Source organism: Colobus angolensis, unplaced genomic scaffold (genome assembly GCF_000951035.1).
Source record: "Colobus angolensis palliatus isolate OR3802 unplaced genomic scaffold, Cang.pa_1.0 Scaffold131, whole genome shotgun sequence".
NCBI classification, from domain to species: domain Eukaryota; kingdom Metazoa; phylum Chordata; class Mammalia; order Primates; family Cercopithecidae; genus Colobus; species Colobus angolensis.
In genome coordinates, this window is record NW_012114364.1 from 4,883,546 (window position 1) to 4,900,614 (window position 17,069).

Genomic DNA, 17,069 nt, shown 5'->3' on the forward strand with positions numbered 1-17,069 from the left:
CCCGGGAGGCGGAGGTTGCAGTGAGCTGAGATCCGGCCACTGCACTCCAGCCTGGGTGACAGAGCAAGACTCCGTCTCAAAAAAAAAAAAAAAAATTATTTATTTTTCTACAAAACACACAAGTATATAAGGCATTATTTAAAATAATGTATTCTTTTCATATTTGTAGAGTAAAATTAAACTAAGAGTGTATTAATTCCACAGTGGCCACGTATTTGAAGTTGTGTGAGAGGAAGTCATGTCTTATAACTTTCTAACGGGTAAATTAATCAAACTACTTTAACTTTTCGTCAAAACATTTTCCCTATTTTGGTTTATTTTATGCACTAATGGAAAATGTCTAGCTAAAATAGTGATTGGCATTCAATCTAAATTTCCAAAATGATATGATCATCTGGGTTTTATACCCTACCTTAATTTATGCTCTGGAATTGGTAACCAGCTCTCATAACTCTTGCTGGTCTGGTAGCTGCCAACTATCAATGAGACATATGTAACTGTAAATTACATTGCAGACTGTAGAGAAGCATTATTTCTGAAATAATGCAGCTGAAAATACTGGGTTCCTAAACCCTCTACTGGGATTGATACTAGTTCTTCTGATTATATAAACTCACTTACATTTTGACTTTTAGACTGGTATGTAGATATCAGTCACATGACACATGAATATTTCAAATCACCTCCCCCCACCAAAAAGTATTGACTTGTGTCTCATCACTTTTTTATTTTGCATACCAGGCAGAGGATAAACAAAATATTTTCATCATAAAAGCACAGCATATTTTACTACATTTGCCTCATATGAACATGCCAATATAAAATATTTATATATCATGCAACTTTTATATTCATCCTAAATTTGATCTTATACTTTTTAAAATAAAAAATATGCATTTCTTTCTAAGAATGTATCAAGCATTTTAAAAAACTAAGTAAATGGATCATCTGACTATTTCAATAATTGCAGCTGTATATAAAACAAACATGATCCTAAGAGCATTGCAAAATATTCATGTGATTTTATCCTTCTCTCATTTTACCTTTTCTTCTAGAGCAGCCATTCTTTCCTTTAAGTGTAGTTGTAGGCGTTCATTGGATTCAGTCAGAAGTCTATCAACAGTATCCGATAATCTCTTGTTATGCTCCTCATTCATTTTCTCTCTTTGCCTAGCCTTACATTTTAAAAAATGACATAAAAATCCATTCAAAAATTGTTTGAGATTATTTTTATAGCATTGCTAGTTTTAAATTGAATTTAATTTTAGATCTATTTTGGTTAAAGTGGTGGAAACATTTTCTTCAAAGTCTACAGGTCATATATGTAAGTTTTAAATACAACCCATACTCAATTAAAGGCTTTCTTCTTATATGCAGAATATGAATTCATAAACCGATGATTGGGGGGTAATAGTTCTTAATATACATACTCTTTGAAGTTCTTGATTTTTCTCTTCAAGTTGGCCCTCTAGATGTCTCATACGTTCTTCAATATTTCCATGTCTCTCTTCAGCCTGTTAAGAAATATGAAGAATGCACCTGAAATGTAAGATTTGGTTAACACTTTTCCTCTAAATAAATTGAAATAAAATGTAAAGCAAGCTACTACCAACTGCAAACATAGTTTTTAAAAAGTAAACTTTCTTCAAACAGGCAGCTGAACAGCATTGCTTGAAATGTGTCAGCTACAAAGGCCTGTTACATCCAAGCATCAGCAAAACATTGGAGTTATTTATGAGCAATGAAATCAGCCAAATGTAACATGCAGACTGTGCATGGTTTGAACACAAACCTGCCATTGTCCAATCTTAAGCTCCTGAAGCACTGAACTGCACAGATGGTTGATTATCAATAAATAAAAGTAACATAATTTTTATAAATGAAAAGAAAAACTTAGATGGATTCTATTTAGCAATAGAAAGTAAAGTCCAGTAGGACTACCTTCCTACGTATGGAGATCATTTCTTGTAGTTTAGCTTCCATAACATATTGATAATCATCAGATGAGGTAGAAGAGGTTGGATCAGACTAACGAGTCAAGGAAAAGGAGAGGGACAAAATTGAAAAATCAGAACTGAAGACACTGACACTGAACAGAACATAGCACAGAATGCTTAAAAGAAAAGTGTGACAGCAAATTTAATACTTTAATAGACAGAATTTTATGTAGAAAGAACTACATTGATATTTGGTGAACACGATGCAGTTGATGGTTTTAAATAAAAAATAATATACTAAAATAAAAAGCTATCAACCTAAGATATGAAAGGTTAGTGATGGCTGGCAATGAAAGACTACTACGGAATGAATAAAGCAACTCTGAAAGAGTTATATAATAATTGGAATTATGGGAAACCAAACACCAGAATATGTCTCTGATAGACTGTTAAAAGTTTATATTTGGATTTCTTTGTCTATATTACTTGAAAATGATGGAAACAGTAGTATCACAATGTTGAGGAATATGCTAGATAATGACTCAGGTGCAATTAATTTGGAACAAAATTTATTCTAAACCTTGCTCTGTAGAAATAACATAAAAAACTAACCCGGGGGTTATTGTGAGTAGTCCCCAGTTCAAGCAAGATTGAGCTTCCTCAGCAAGAGGAAAACTTACGAAATGATTTCTGGTCTCTGAATGCACACTATGGTCATTGGTCTAGAATCTAATGGCCTAGTCTCAGATACTTGATCTCAGATATTGGTCTAATGGTCTACTCTCAGATATTGATCTAGAATTTAATGGCCTACTCTCAGATAGGTTTAATTAGAAATTTTAAATGAAAATGATTGAAAGTCCTCGAATTATCCAGTGACAACAATGCTGTGAGAACAAGAAATCTTGTTTGTGACTCTCCTAAATGACACTAGGGGACAATTCCAAACTGTTTCTCCACTGATTTGTTGCTGTGGAAACAAAATAGTGCCTAAAGTGAATAGGCGGCACAGTTTCCTTGTAAGCTCATGTTTGCCCAGTGCCAAGGTTAGATACATGTCTTGGAAGTGACTGTCAGATTACCACAGGTGCAGAGTGTTCAACACATGTGACATTGTTGATAGCAAAATTGTTAGTATGTTATGCAAGGATTACATATGAAGTTACACCAACATTTTAATCATTGCAAGTTAAATAATTATTACATCTAAAGAACTCTATGTCAGGACCACAAATTTTAACTCCAGAGCATATTCTATCACATTTTATAAGTTCATTCTAAAACAGTGAAACTCACTTTATGCCAATATAGAACTATATATAAATATGTCATGCAGTAACTGAAAAGAAATAGTAACCTATTCATTTGATTCAGATGCATATGTACTATTTTATGCAATAAATTCAAATTTAATCTATGAAAGCAAACATTTAACATTTCAATTCTGGTGTGCTTATGCAAACTATGATTCAACATTTACATTTTGTAAGGTTTTCCTTCCGGTATTCTTATTTTATAAATGTGGAAGATAATAAAGACATAACAAATAACCAATTTATTTCTTCCAGGTCATCCTCAAATTTCCAATTTAGAAGCTACACAGAGTTACCTTGGTCCCCAAAAGCCATAACTTTTTTATAATATTATTTAAAATTTAGAGTTATATTAAGAATACAGTAAGTGGATAAAAATGTTGTTGAAATTATATAATCTAAATTCATAAAGGTATCTGTGATCTTTCAAAATTACATTTTAACATGCAGTTATTGGTGTTTAAATTAATTAGATGACTGACTCAAGACTCCTGACACATGAAGATTTCAACTGCCAAAACTGTTGAAATACAAGTTTTTAGAGGTCTTTAAAACTTCTAGTTCTTTCTGTTTACTTATTAAAAACACATAAAACTTAAAACACACACACACACACACACACACAAACACCAAAATTTTGAAAATTCACTTCAGAGATAAAATAAGAATTTGGTCCTGTTTAAATTATTGTTACTGCTGATACATTTTATTGGTACTAGAAATAAATAAAATACCTCATTCAAGATGAATTATGTCCTTGCTAAAGGAATACGCATTTTAATTAAAAAGTAGATATAATAAATCATAAGACTGGGAGCCAAAAGTAATCTTTATTGGTTAATTGTGTAAAAACTCACCAAATCAAAAGTTTTAGTTGTATCCATAACCATTAATCAATAATTCTGACTTTCTAAAGCTATAAATAAGCTTCGCCTATACATGCGTGCGCGTACACACACACACACACACACATACATCAGAAGGAGAAAAATAGTTTATCAATCAAAGAATGCATTCAGACATCCCTTCTAAATAATATATACTGGGACCAATTTTCAACCAACACTACTGATTTTCAGTCTATGTGAAAACTACAGTTTCAGCAATTGTTGTAAATACAAAGATCACACAGAAACAGTCTGCTATTTTTTATACTCCTTGGTGAAAAACTGTTTATCTTGGTTTCACTCCTTAATATAATATAAGAAAATTTAAAATATACTAAAGTTTCAAGATGAACTACAGGCAGAAATGGTTTTGAGAAGAACATGAACAAACTCAGAAAGGGAGAAGAAATTAAATTTAAAGAGAAAGACCTAGAAAAAAAAGAAAAGTGATAGTAAAGTAGAAAAAAAGTATATTGGTGAAATAAAATATCTGAGGGGTTATTAAGAATATTATTCAAAATATAGGAGGAGGAACCCATGTTTAAGCTAAGAAGAAATATTTTTACTTTAGTGAGCAGTCAAAAGGTTAACAAACAGAAGAAGACTGTGATGATCCATAATAGGGAAATATCTGAAACAAATTGAAATAGAAAAAACAACAGGTATAAAGATAGGCCCTAAAGGTCTTGAGAACAGAGTACAAGAAAAAGTACAAGGCTGTTGAAACCAAAAAACTTGGTAGAAGAAATGAAAGGGTGATCCTCAAATGTTAAAAAAAAAAAAAAATACAGGCAAAAGGAATGTGTTCAGGATAAAATCTCAGTACTTAAGGAGCTTTCATAATGAATAAAATATGGTAATAATATAAAAAGTGTATATTAGAAATATGTTGTTGACATAGCACCAGTCAGAAAAGAAAGTGACAAAAAGGAGAGTGAATTAGAGCATTTGAAGACTTTTTGGAAGAATTCCAATTTTCTGAAAAATGAAATCAAAGAGGTTCAGAGACAGTGGAATTTTGGTAGTATATTAGGGAGGAGAAAGCTGAGGGGAGCTATTTTTTGTGCCCAAGGTAATATTTTATATATATATATACATGAATTTAACAGAATAGACAAGATAAAAGCAAAGAATATAAGGCACCTAATTCCAGTTATTTTTACATATTCTAAATCAATATTTTTTGGTAATATTTAATATAGTATTTTTATGTCAAATATTGCATTTTAAATTGTTTTTATTCTCAGTCTATCAAAAATTAATGTGGGGCAGTGATTTTCTGAATTGTAAATGCGGAGAAAATTGCAGACTTTCTTGTGTTTTAGTCAGGATAATATTGATCATTATTTTAAGCTACAACTTTACAAAGGTTATTTTTTGTATTCAGTCACTCATCTAACCCCCCAAAACAGTGCAACTGAAAAAGATAACTCTTTTTGAAAGTCCTTTATGTTCTTTAGATGAAAGGGCTAATTATGCATATCTTAGTCTATGTTACAGTCATTTAAGATCTGTGTTTGCAGGAAAAAATGAAATAATACCAACATATTTAAATATTTTTTTCAAATTAAATGATAAATTTATGTTTATCTTAGAAATCACACATTCCTGAAATTGCCACAGTAGTTTACTGGCATGGTTTGTGACTACAGAACGATCCAAATTATAATCTCATCTTAATCAGTTTTAGCAAACTAGTTACTCCAACACTCTGTAAACGAGCAACTGTTTCAACGCTCTCTAATCCTGCTCTACTTCGTCAAAGGTTTGCCTTTCATTACCTGGTTAACTATCCTATTTTAACCAACAGGAAGATCAGTCTACTGTTCATTTTTAATTAATTTCTTTTTAGAAAATCATGCTTGTGTGTGTCTACTTCATTGCTGCATCAATTATTTTGAGTAAATCCTAATCCCATAATTTTAAACTTGAAGTCCAAATACCTATCATACTCATTTACTGTAGTGGCCTTGAAAACTTAGCAAATATTAATGATTGTGTAAAAATATAAATTGTGTGATTATTTTTGAATTCATATCAAATGTCAAACATGTTTTTAGTGACAAAATGTGCTTTTATATAACTTGTGACATGTATATACACTTTGAAATGATACTATTTCCATTTGACTGTCAGAGGTCAGAATAGTCCTTTTTGACATTACAATGCTTGTAAAATTCCAAAATATTCAGATAGTTGCAGAATCTACCAGCCATATTATACAGAAAATTTTGAACATTCTTCAGAGTATTATTGATTTTAATTATCAGAGAAATTACAACCGTAAAACCGCTTTCTGACTATTTAATTGTTTAGACCTCAGACTTTTATAAGTCTAACTTCCCACTTCTAACAAGTTTTATATTGTAGTTGGGGAGGAATCAAAAAGTTATTTTATTTTCTATACTTCTAATAGTAATTGATATGAAGCCTGTTAAATTGTTATGTCTCATATAGATAACATTATCTTTTTTGTTTGTCTCCAGGATTATTCTTATACAAATATTACCATGGAAAAGTAACTATAACAATGACATGAAATTTTACTTGTTTTGTTAATGTTTAAATAGGCAGGGGGATCATCACATTTGTATAACAATTATTCCTGCTGGCATAAATATGTATGACAAAAAAAACTGACTTAATAACAGACAAATATAATAAAGATTAAATAAACTTAATTTTCATAAAGCCTATAGAAAATCTTTATACATTTCATTTTGATTGCTAGTCCTTTCTACAAACATATCTAGGTTGACCAATTGTTCTAGTGCAGTACCTTGGTTAGGGCTGCAATTCTCTGAGCCAGTTCAGCCTCTACTTCAGGCAAGGTTTCAGCCTTTCTCATGGTCTGCTGCAACTTTTGTTCAGCTAGCTCAAGACGTTCTTGTAACTGTCTGTTTTTCTCTTCCATCTGAAATGGGAATGGGAGCAGAGACACTTAAAGAGTCAGAGTTTGGATAGCAAACACCAGTCGCCGGGGGCTTTGCACTTCAGCCATGATTTTAGACTTAAAATCAGCCACTACCACACCTAAATGTGCAAAGTGTTGATTGTTGTCTTGTTTTCATATATTGCTTATCCATTTCCTTCATAAATTTAAGCACATTAAAACAATGAAAAAGTTCTTACCACTGGCAGCAAAAAGGAAAGAAATTACTCATAAGTATAAATTTTAACAAAGGGAATATAGCTCAGTACTAAGACATCAGATATACCACCATAGCAAAATACTGAAAATCATAGTATTTAGACTGGAGTGGGAGAGGTACCATGATGATCCAGGCTCTGGAGATAAGGTTGGCAAACATTTTCAGTAACAGGTCAGATAGTAAAAATTTTAGGCCTCATGTACCATATGGCCTCAATCCCCAATACTCAACTGTATTGTAGCACAAAAACAGTCATAGACAATGATTAAATGATTGGGCATGGCTGTGTTCCAATAAGACTTTATTAACAAGAGAAGGCAACCAACTAGCTTTGGCCCACAGCTATAGTTGGTCTGTTTCTGCTCTAGAGCTCAAAAAACTTAGGATTCCATTATTGGCTCTGGTGTTTAGTAGATGTATGATCTTGGGAAAGTGTGACTGTCTCTGAACTGTAAGGTCTTCAGTATAGTAACTCTGCCTACTTCATAGGTGGTGGTTAGAATTAAGTGAGGTAATACACGAAAACTGTTTAGCACAATTTCTGGCTCATGCCTATATGAAAAGTAAGTCATAGTCATTACTTGTATTATTATTCAGATAAATAATTTATCTTTCTAGAAAGGAAATTTCACACTGAAAATCATATTTGTTTTGCCAGAGAATTTTAAATTTTAGAGAATGATTACTCAAACATCTGTCAAGAAGTACCCTATTTTATTTACTCCCTGTTTTGCGAGAATGATGAGAACGCATGGACCAGAAAAAAACCAAGACAGAGATACTGAACCTGCCGTAGGATAGCTTCTTTATTTGCTAACTCATTTTCTAGTTTATCATTCATGTCATGTATGGAGGTAGATTCTCTCTGAGCACTGAGGTAACGCTTTTCAAGGGTTGTAATTCTTTCTTCCATATCTTCCTTTTGTGCCATGGCCTACAATTAAAATAATTTTAAAAAAGCAAGTCAGATTCTCAGATTGTTTAATTATTGTCTTGTTAAATAAAAAAGAAACATAAAAACTATTGCATTCTTGAAACAAATACTCATTCCTTTCTTTTCACTGAAGGGATGCAAGATTTCAGGTGACTTTTCCCAACTTAGTTGTCAGAATTATTTTTGTACCTTTGGTTAACCAAAAGCGTTTTGCTGTCTAAGAATACAGTGGAGCAGCTTTTGAAACTGTCTACTGTAGAATTGGCACTCTTGTAAGAGAAGTGGCAGATAAATTAGTTCATTATGCAGTAAAATTAATTACAATTATGAGTAGAGTTGCAAATCATAAAATTGTTAAAATGGCGGCTACAGTTCTAAATTGTAAAGCAATCTTCAAATAGATAACAAATACCATCCGTATTCTTACCTTTATGTTAAGAAAGAGGAACCCTGTGGTTAAAAGAACAGGCCACAAAAAAAAAAAATAGTACATTTGGATCTTATTTACAAGTTTATCAACTGACTTAGACACTTAACCATTTACCTAGTTATATATGTTTCAATTACATAAGAGTTTAAAGAAGTCCATGAACGCATGAATATATGAAAAAATCAAGTTCAAGTGGAGAAAATCATGGCATTGATAATATTTTAAACAGTAATTTTTAAATAATCAAATTTATAGATAGTAATATGGAGATAATTTTACCTTACTCACAGCTTACGTGGAAATTTACTGGTAGTTAGATAACCTACTTTATTGACAAGATGTTGGGAGAAAATCAAGTGCAGAAGTGAGGCTCATTGGCCTGGAATGGTTTCCTGAGAATGTAGGAAGCTTCTTTGTATAAGAATCCTGGAATTGAATAAATGGCGATAGTTTCTATATCTTATTATCCCGAATCATTTCATCACTTATTCCTAATCAGTGCCTTTGCCACTCTCCTACAGGGTCCAGAGCCAGTCCCATCACCTATAATAATCAGATAAGCAGACAGCCTTTCATCCAATTTTCTTTCTTTCTTTTTTTTTTTTTTTCAGATGATAACTCTAATGAAAGGATAGGTAGAATAAAAAGTAAAATAAGGAATAAAATAGATAATATCCTAATCTAATATAATAGCAAGACATAAATTTTGTTTAAATAAAGAGAGAAAATACCAGAAGTAGTGGATAAAAGGGTTGACATTAAGAATTTCAGGGAAATGGGATGAAAACCTGAAGTGAGATGCTGTGTGTGTTTATATATGTACCATCTTTATACATGCCGTTATTTAACTTTGAAAATTTTTGTATGCATAAAAAACTAAAATTAATTAAAAAGTAATAGATCAGCCAGAGGTGATGGCTCACACCTGTAATCCCAGAATTTTGAGAGGCCAAGGTGGGCAGATCACTTGAGGTCAGGAGTTCAAGACCAGCCTGCCTGATCAACATAGTGAAACTCTGTCTCTACTAAAAATACAAAAAACTTAGCTGGGCGTCATGACACATGTGTGTAATCCCAGCTATTTGGAGAGGCTAAGGCCTGAGAATTGCTTGAACCTGGGAGGCGGAGGTTGCAGTGAGTCGAGATTGCACTGCTGCACTGCAGCCTGGGCGAAGGGCAAGACTCCATTTCAAGAAAAATAAAAAGTAATAGATCCACCATGAAACTCATCATGTTGTCCCTAGTCTCCTGCTCACCTACAAGTTAGCTCTCTCTCTTGTATTTTTTGTCTTTTATTCTCCTTACTTTTCCTCCACCCTGCTGCCCAAGAGATATTTCTAAATGCTACTCTGATCATATTGCTTCTTGGTTTCAGTACTTGTATTTCTTCCCCTCCATCTTCAGGGTAAAATCTGAGCTACAAAGCCTAGAAAAAAAAAAACTGGTTTTGTGACCTGACACTTCCTTACTTCTGTGTACTGGGGCTAATAACATCCCCCCAAAATTTGTGTCCACTCTGAACCTGTGAATGTGACCTCATGTGCAAATAAGATTTTGTTGACATAATCAAGTAAAGATGAGGTCACACATGATTAGGATAGGCCCTAAATCCAATGACTGGTGTTTTTATAAGGAGAAGATTTGGGGACAGAGAAATACGGGGAAGAAGGAGGAAGGTAGTCAGAGAATGGAGTTATATAGAGTTATACTGCTACCAGTCAAGAATGCCAAAGATTGCCAGTAACCATTAGAAGCTAGAAGGGGTGAAGAAGAATCTCACTGGAGCCTTTAGAGAGAATATGGTCCTGCTGAAACATTGATTTCAGACTTAAAGCCTCTAAAACAGTGGGTGACTAAATTATGGTTGTTTTAAGCCATCCAGTTTGTGGCAATTTGTTATGGCAGCCCTACAAAACTAATGCACTCTGTGACTTCATGTCTACCTGGAATGTGTTTTGTCGTGTTTGTCTAGCTCAATCATACTGACCATCAAGACCCAGTCAAAAGCTACTTGGGTTAATTATGTTGACATTAAAGTGCATAATGTCATAAAAAATTAAATTTAATCTATGAATTCAGCAAAAATTAGCCAGACTAATTTTTAAGAAATATTATATACATACCCCTAGATTTTAGGCATCCCAAATAATGTCTGTTATTTAAAACACTTCTTATTTTCACTTTTGACTTTTTCTACTTTATATATTTTTTATCTCAGTGATGGTAGAGTTTTTATCTTAGAGGATCCTTTCAGAGTGCTTAATATTGTATTCTGTCCATTTCACTTGCAAACAGAACTCTGGGAAAATTTCGTGGCCTGAAGAGAAAAGTCTAAAGCTAACCTGTATACATAAACTTCTTACTACATTTTAACAGCAATAAAATCAATAAAAGACATACGCACATTTCTCAAGAACGTGAGCATTGAAGTAGTACATACTTGCTCCAAATTCTAGTTCGGGACACTTACTAACTCTGTTATAAGGGTCGAAGTTGCTCACCTTTTCTGTGCTTCACCTTCTTCATATGTTACGTGGGTTGAGATTCTAATATGTAGCACGTAGTATTGCTGTTAGGATTCAGGAAGTGCTTTGTATGGTGTCTCATGTAGAAAACACCCTTGATAAATAATAGTCTTTTTTTATTATTAATTACTCTTATGTATACAATTAGATGATCTCACTCTATGACATATATTACATGCAGGAATTTTAGCATTTTGTAATTTTGGTACTGCATTTTTTGATTCAGTGATTCATGTGGGAGATTCAATTTTTAACTGCAGGCTGTGTTGCCAAAAATAAACTGGATTTACAAGTCAGAGAAATAGCTTATCCCTCTGTCATTTGAAAAATTCTAAAAAAGGGAGCTTTTTCTAGTCCCTAAAACTTGCCACCTACAAAAAAATGAGAAAAAATAAAGATTCAATTATCTCTTGACCTGAAGTTTATGTATAAATTTCATATTTTTCATATCTAATAAATATAACTCTCTGGTAATTTAGATCTATTAAAGTGAAAAATATAACTACATGTTTCAGATAATAGAAAAGGCAACACTGATATGTATTTAATTCATTTAATCACATAGTGAAAATCTGAAGAACTGTTAATAGGAAGTTGGAAATACAAGATGGTTTTATTCACAAAACAAAATATAATTAAAATACTCCACTGAAAATTTTAGCTATTTGCACAGCTATGTGTGTGATATATTATTATTCATACACAATTAATAACCCTCTTGATTAAAAACTGGAGAGATAAGCCACTTTTATAAGATTGTCTATTTTTCTAATTTGAGTGTTGTGTCTAGCTTTAATCCAACTCACCTGTTCTTCATAGGTCAAAATCAATTTAAGGAGTTTTGTTTGAAGACAAAATGTAAAACGAAAGTAAATTTTGGATAGGTTTCTTTTTTGACAAAGAAAAATTACTAAAATATATTCTGAACCATCAGTGGAGCATATTTATAAATTAGATTAGTGCAAAAGTAATTGCAGTTTTTGCTACTCAAAATAATAGTTCATTTTTAGATATCTTTGAATGTCCTCACATGCAAAACAAATTACCTTTCCATTTTTTATGTGGTTGTTTTTTTCTTATTTCCTAATTTTTCTTCAATTATTACAACAAACATTTATTACCTGTACAATTTATAAATCATACTATGCTAGAAATGCTATAGGAGTATCAAGAAAAGGGAGCTTATTTTTTTCTATTAAGAAACTTGCAATCTGTGGCTGACGCCCATAATCATAGTCCACTGGGAGGATGAGGTGGGAGGTTCGCTTGAACCAGGAATTTGAGACCAGCCTGAGCAACATAGCAGGACCCTGTCTCTACAAAAAATACATTTTCCGGACATCATGACACGTGCCCTGTAGTCTTAGCTACTCTAAAGGCTGAGGTGAGAGGATTGCTTGAGCGTAGGAGTTCGAGGTGGTAGTGAGCTGAAAACACTACTGCACTTCAGCTTGGACAACAGAGCAACACTCTGTCTGTAAAATAAATAAATAATATTTTAAGAGAATAATTAAGAAAAGAAAAAGAAACTTGCAATCCAGTTGACTCTCTGTGACCATAACCCAGAAAAATATTATTCAAAAAAATAAAAGCTTTAAGTGCCAAGTAATCTGTTTTTTTAAAGTATGTGATTTTCACATCTTCTTGCTTATTGAAAAAAAAGATCCAAATATTGATTATTTAGAGGACAGTTATATTGTAGCTGCATTTTATGATAATTGCTATCACTGAATTAATTATTATGCTGTGTTGATTTTGGAAGTAGTTCATAGTGGAAGAAACACAGGTTTTGAAGCCATGCTGATCTTGTTTCTCTTCTGTGCTGCTGGGGAGAGAACTGCATAGACATTTGGCAAGTTACTTTACCTCACTGAACCTTATGGTTCTCATCTGAGAGAAATGGAGATAATAATTAGCATTTCCTCTTTTTGCCAGTTGTGAGGAATTTGAGAATTTCCATGTAATACACCTGTAATAGTTTTCACACGTGACTGGTCCTTAAAAAATCCTTCATAAACCACAGGCCTGGGTCTTGAGACCTGAATATTTCAGAATTAGTTTATTTAGCCTTCACAGTGCTCTGTGTGTGTGTGTGTGTGTGTGTGCATACAAAAAAAAAAGTGATGCATCCAGTAATGCAGGCTGAGTATAGGCCCTTTCACAGGTCCATCAATGCCATCACTTCCTACTGTCTTGCACCTGGTACTTTCCACTTTTCCATTGCCAGCCTGGCTCTGAAAATATTTGTGTTTGCAATCTCCTTTCAAAGGTGGGTGATGAGAGATATTCCTTTCTCCGGAAACTCTTCCAAAATATATACATAGAAACGATGGGGATGTTAAGAGTAGTTGTATTTTAAAATAATTCCACACGAAAGGAGAATGTTTTGCCCATGAGAATAGATTCTTAATCAAAGAACAAATGGCATCAGAGGAGTGCATTTTCCATCTGACTGGGCATTTTGTCACCTACATTCAGAGACTATTAGTATCAAGGAGTTATTTTCAAATGGGCAGTAAGAAAATGGGAATTGGATGTTGGACCTTACCTGTAAGTGATGCTGGATTAGATAAGCATTAACAGAGCAATTAGTACTAAAATGAAAGGAAATCATCTAAATCTACAGAACCAAGAGAATGAAGACAGAGAGAATGAACAACAGATCAAGAAGTGAGCCCAGGGAGGCTGAGGCAGGAGAATGGCAGGAACCTGGGAGGTAGAGCTTGCAGTGAGCCGAGATTGCGCCACTGCACTGCTGCCTGGGCAACAGAGCGAGACTCCGTCTCAAAAAAAAAAAAGAAAAAAAAAAAGAAAAGAAGTGAGCCTGATGATTTGATAGCCAGAAATCCCAGTAATTCCTTATTAGTGATACAGAAGAGAGGTTAAACTGTCTTTAAGAACTCTTTGAGTTGGAATTGTGGGGAGGAGTGAAGAGGAGAGATGCAACCATGAACTATTAATTCATAAAATGTTGTATCATTATCTGTGTTGCAGTGGAGCAGTCTACCACTTCATGGTTCATCTATCTCTTTTTGTTTTGTTTTGCTAGTAGGCATCATCTTAGTACATATTCTGATATCATTCACATCTTCTGATATTTACTTATAAATATCTTTTCTTTCAGCAAAGATTTTTTGAGTGCCTATTATACAATCAATAGCTGCGTAGGTACTCTGAAGACAGCAGTGAACAAAACAAGAAAAAAAAATCTTAGCCCTTATAGATGTTTAGGAATAGTTGGGAAGGGAGGCATATGATAACCAACTATATCAGTAAAATAAATATATATTGTGTCAGGTGATAGAAAGTCCTGTGGGATAAGCAAACAAAAGAAGGAGAGTGTATATGTGTAAATAGCAAGGTCAGGGGACATTTCACTGAGAAAACAACATTGAACAAAAGGCAGAGAGCAAAGAAAATGTAACAAAACAGGTCTGGCTTGCTTAAGAGGTCATTCCAGTTGAGCAGAGCATGGTCAATGAGACAGTAGATGATCTCGAAGAGGTCAGGAAGGTGGTAGGAGAGAGATTGTATATGGCTTGTAGACCACTGTAAGGGTTTTGATAATACTGTAAGTAGAATAGGTAGTCATTAAAAAGTTTTAAGCAGAAAAATGACATGAACTGACTTACAGGAAGGCAGCTCAAGCTGCTGTGTTGAGCACAGACTGAGGTGAGCTGAAGGCATGAGCAAGAACACCAGGGAAACAGATGACTATTGAAATAATCCAGTGAGAGAAAGTGATTGTGTAGAAAAAGAAAAAGCCATGAAGATTCTGAGAAGAGGTCCCATTATGAATATTTTGCAATTGTAGATAATAGGATTTATTGCTGAATCAAACCAAGTGTGTGAGGGGAGAGATCTTAAGGACAGCTCCAAGACTTTTGGCCTGAGCAACAATAATAATGGATATGGAAGACTGCAGAAGGGTCTGGTTTGTTGAGAAAATATCAAGAAAAGAGTGTGAAAATGCTAATTTTGAGATATCCCTTAGTGATTGAGAGAAAAACATCGGGAAATTAGGAAAGAAGAACAAGCTGGAGATATTAATTGGGAGTCCTAAGATGATGGTGGCTTTTGGAGCCATGAGACTGCAGAAATTTACCAGGGAAATAAAAGTAGGTGGAGAAGGGAAGACACTCCAAGGTAGGGGAGGAGAAACAGAAGCAGTAAAAGAGCCTGCGATGAGGTAAGCAAGTAAATACGGATGAAAGCCAGGAGAGGAGAATGTGCTATTAGCCCAGTGAACAAGTCCTCTGGAAAATGGATCAAGTGCTTAAGAGGACTGAGAATTGAACCCTGGATTCAGTGACATGGAGGTCAATAATGACTTTTATGAGAAGAGTTTTGGGGGAACAGTCGGGGAAAAAGTAAGATACAATTGGCTTATGAGAGAATGGTAAGAAAAGAATTGGGTACATAGAATAGGGCCAACTTGATGAACAACTAGCTAATTATATACAAAAGATATTTTTAAAAGATACAAATACATTTAAAAGAATATGTAAAAATGGAAAAGGCAAAAAGTCAGAAAACTCAATTTCCACAAGTACAATTTTCTTTTTAGTTGTGAGTGAAAAGGTGAAAAAGTGAAAAGATTCTAAACTTTCACTTTAGCAGGTAAAATGATTTGACAGTGTTACAAATCAAACATCTCCTAGTATCTTTTGTAGTACTTAAAGTACTCTCTTTTTTCACTTGACATGAGCCAAGAGGCTGAGAAGTGACTAAAGTACTCACTTTTGTTTTAAGTAGAAAAAAGGATGTTATGTCTAATAGGAATTTAATATGTAGACAAAGAAAGGTTATGTTATACATATGCGTGTATATGCATATTAACAGAGATACATTCACCTTCATGACACAAAACAAAAACAAGCAATGGAACAATTTGAAGTATTTTTGTAGTATTTCTATATGCTAAGAGTATGAGTATAGCAATTCATGATTCATACACAGATTTAGGGTTATTTAAAATTAAAAGTTTATGTTTAAAATAATTTATTAACAGCTTCAGAATGTCTTTGTTATATCTGACCCTTGATAGCACATATTTCTTTCCATATATATTTAAAGCGCTCATGAAGTAAACTGTTTGCCCTATTGAACAAGTTTCATAACTAATATAATGCATGCCAAAGTATGGTCTTTTGGGAAGTAAAAAGTGTATGGGCATTAAGGGAAATTATGGAAACAGTATCTCAGAAGCAGCATTCAGAAATCAAAGACTGAAAGTAAGATGAATCACTTACCTCCCTAATGTCCCTTTGATACTTGGTGTTCATTTCTTCTGTTTTAATGAGATCCTTTCTTGCTGTCTCCGCTTCCTGTTCCACCTCTCCCACTCGGGAAGAAAGGGCTGCTAAACGTTCTTTCATCTGGGCCATTTCATAGTTTTGCTTTTCAAGCAATTCTTGTAGTTCAACTATTTGACTAGTTTCATCGGTTGAGTCTATAGAACCATTGGACAAACGCTGCAGAAATAGAAAAATAAATGGCACTTAAGAATTTTCATCTTTCATTTAAAATTTAAAATAAACTTAAAGAAATTAAACTGACACTGCTTTCACACTGAGAAATAAGAAATTCTGAAAAGAACTAGCTTTGCCAAAAAACTAAGTTTCTGAGGAAACTGTTAATTGACATTAAAATATGAAGGTAGATCAGTAATTTTCAATAAGTTTAATAGATGTATTTGAAATGGAAACTGTGCTATGTTCTCTCTATATGTGAAACAGCACAAAACACTGAGGTATCCTAAACATTAAGTACTAGCTACTATTTTATCAATTAGATATACAGTTTATTATTAATTTATAATACTATATTGATATAACACCACACATTATTTTTAATTAATAGGTAAGGACCCATAAAGTGTGCAATTTAAA

At 33.4% G+C, this 17,069-nt stretch overlaps 1 protein-coding gene across 10 annotated transcripts in view; it reads right to left on the reverse strand.

The window, feature by feature from the left end:
* PPFIA2 (protein tyrosine phosphatase, receptor type, f polypeptide (PTPRF), interacting protein (liprin), alpha 2) overlaps window positions 1–17,069 on the reverse strand; it is a 514,858-nt gene that overhangs the window by 113,195 nt on the left and 384,594 nt on the right. For 8 of the 10 annotated variants that reach the window (XM_011934119.1, XM_011934124.1, XM_011934121.1 and 5 more), the window contains 5 exons: window positions 16,431–16,652; window positions 8,077–8,223; window positions 6,917–7,051; window positions 1,431–1,514; window positions 1,044–1,175 (listed from right to left, as the gene is read on the reverse strand). In XM_011934119.1, the coding sequence (XP_011789509.1) occupies window positions 1,044–1,175; window positions 1,431–1,514; window positions 6,917–7,051; window positions 8,077–8,223; window positions 16,431–16,652 (720 nt within the window). Of the gene's footprint in view, window positions 1–412; window positions 477–1,043; window positions 1,176–1,430; window positions 1,515–1,609; window positions 1,735–6,916; window positions 7,052–8,076; window positions 8,224–16,430; window positions 16,653–17,069 lie in introns of those variants that run through there. The other 2 variants (XM_011934129.1, XM_011934128.1) reach the window with 2 other exon arrangements.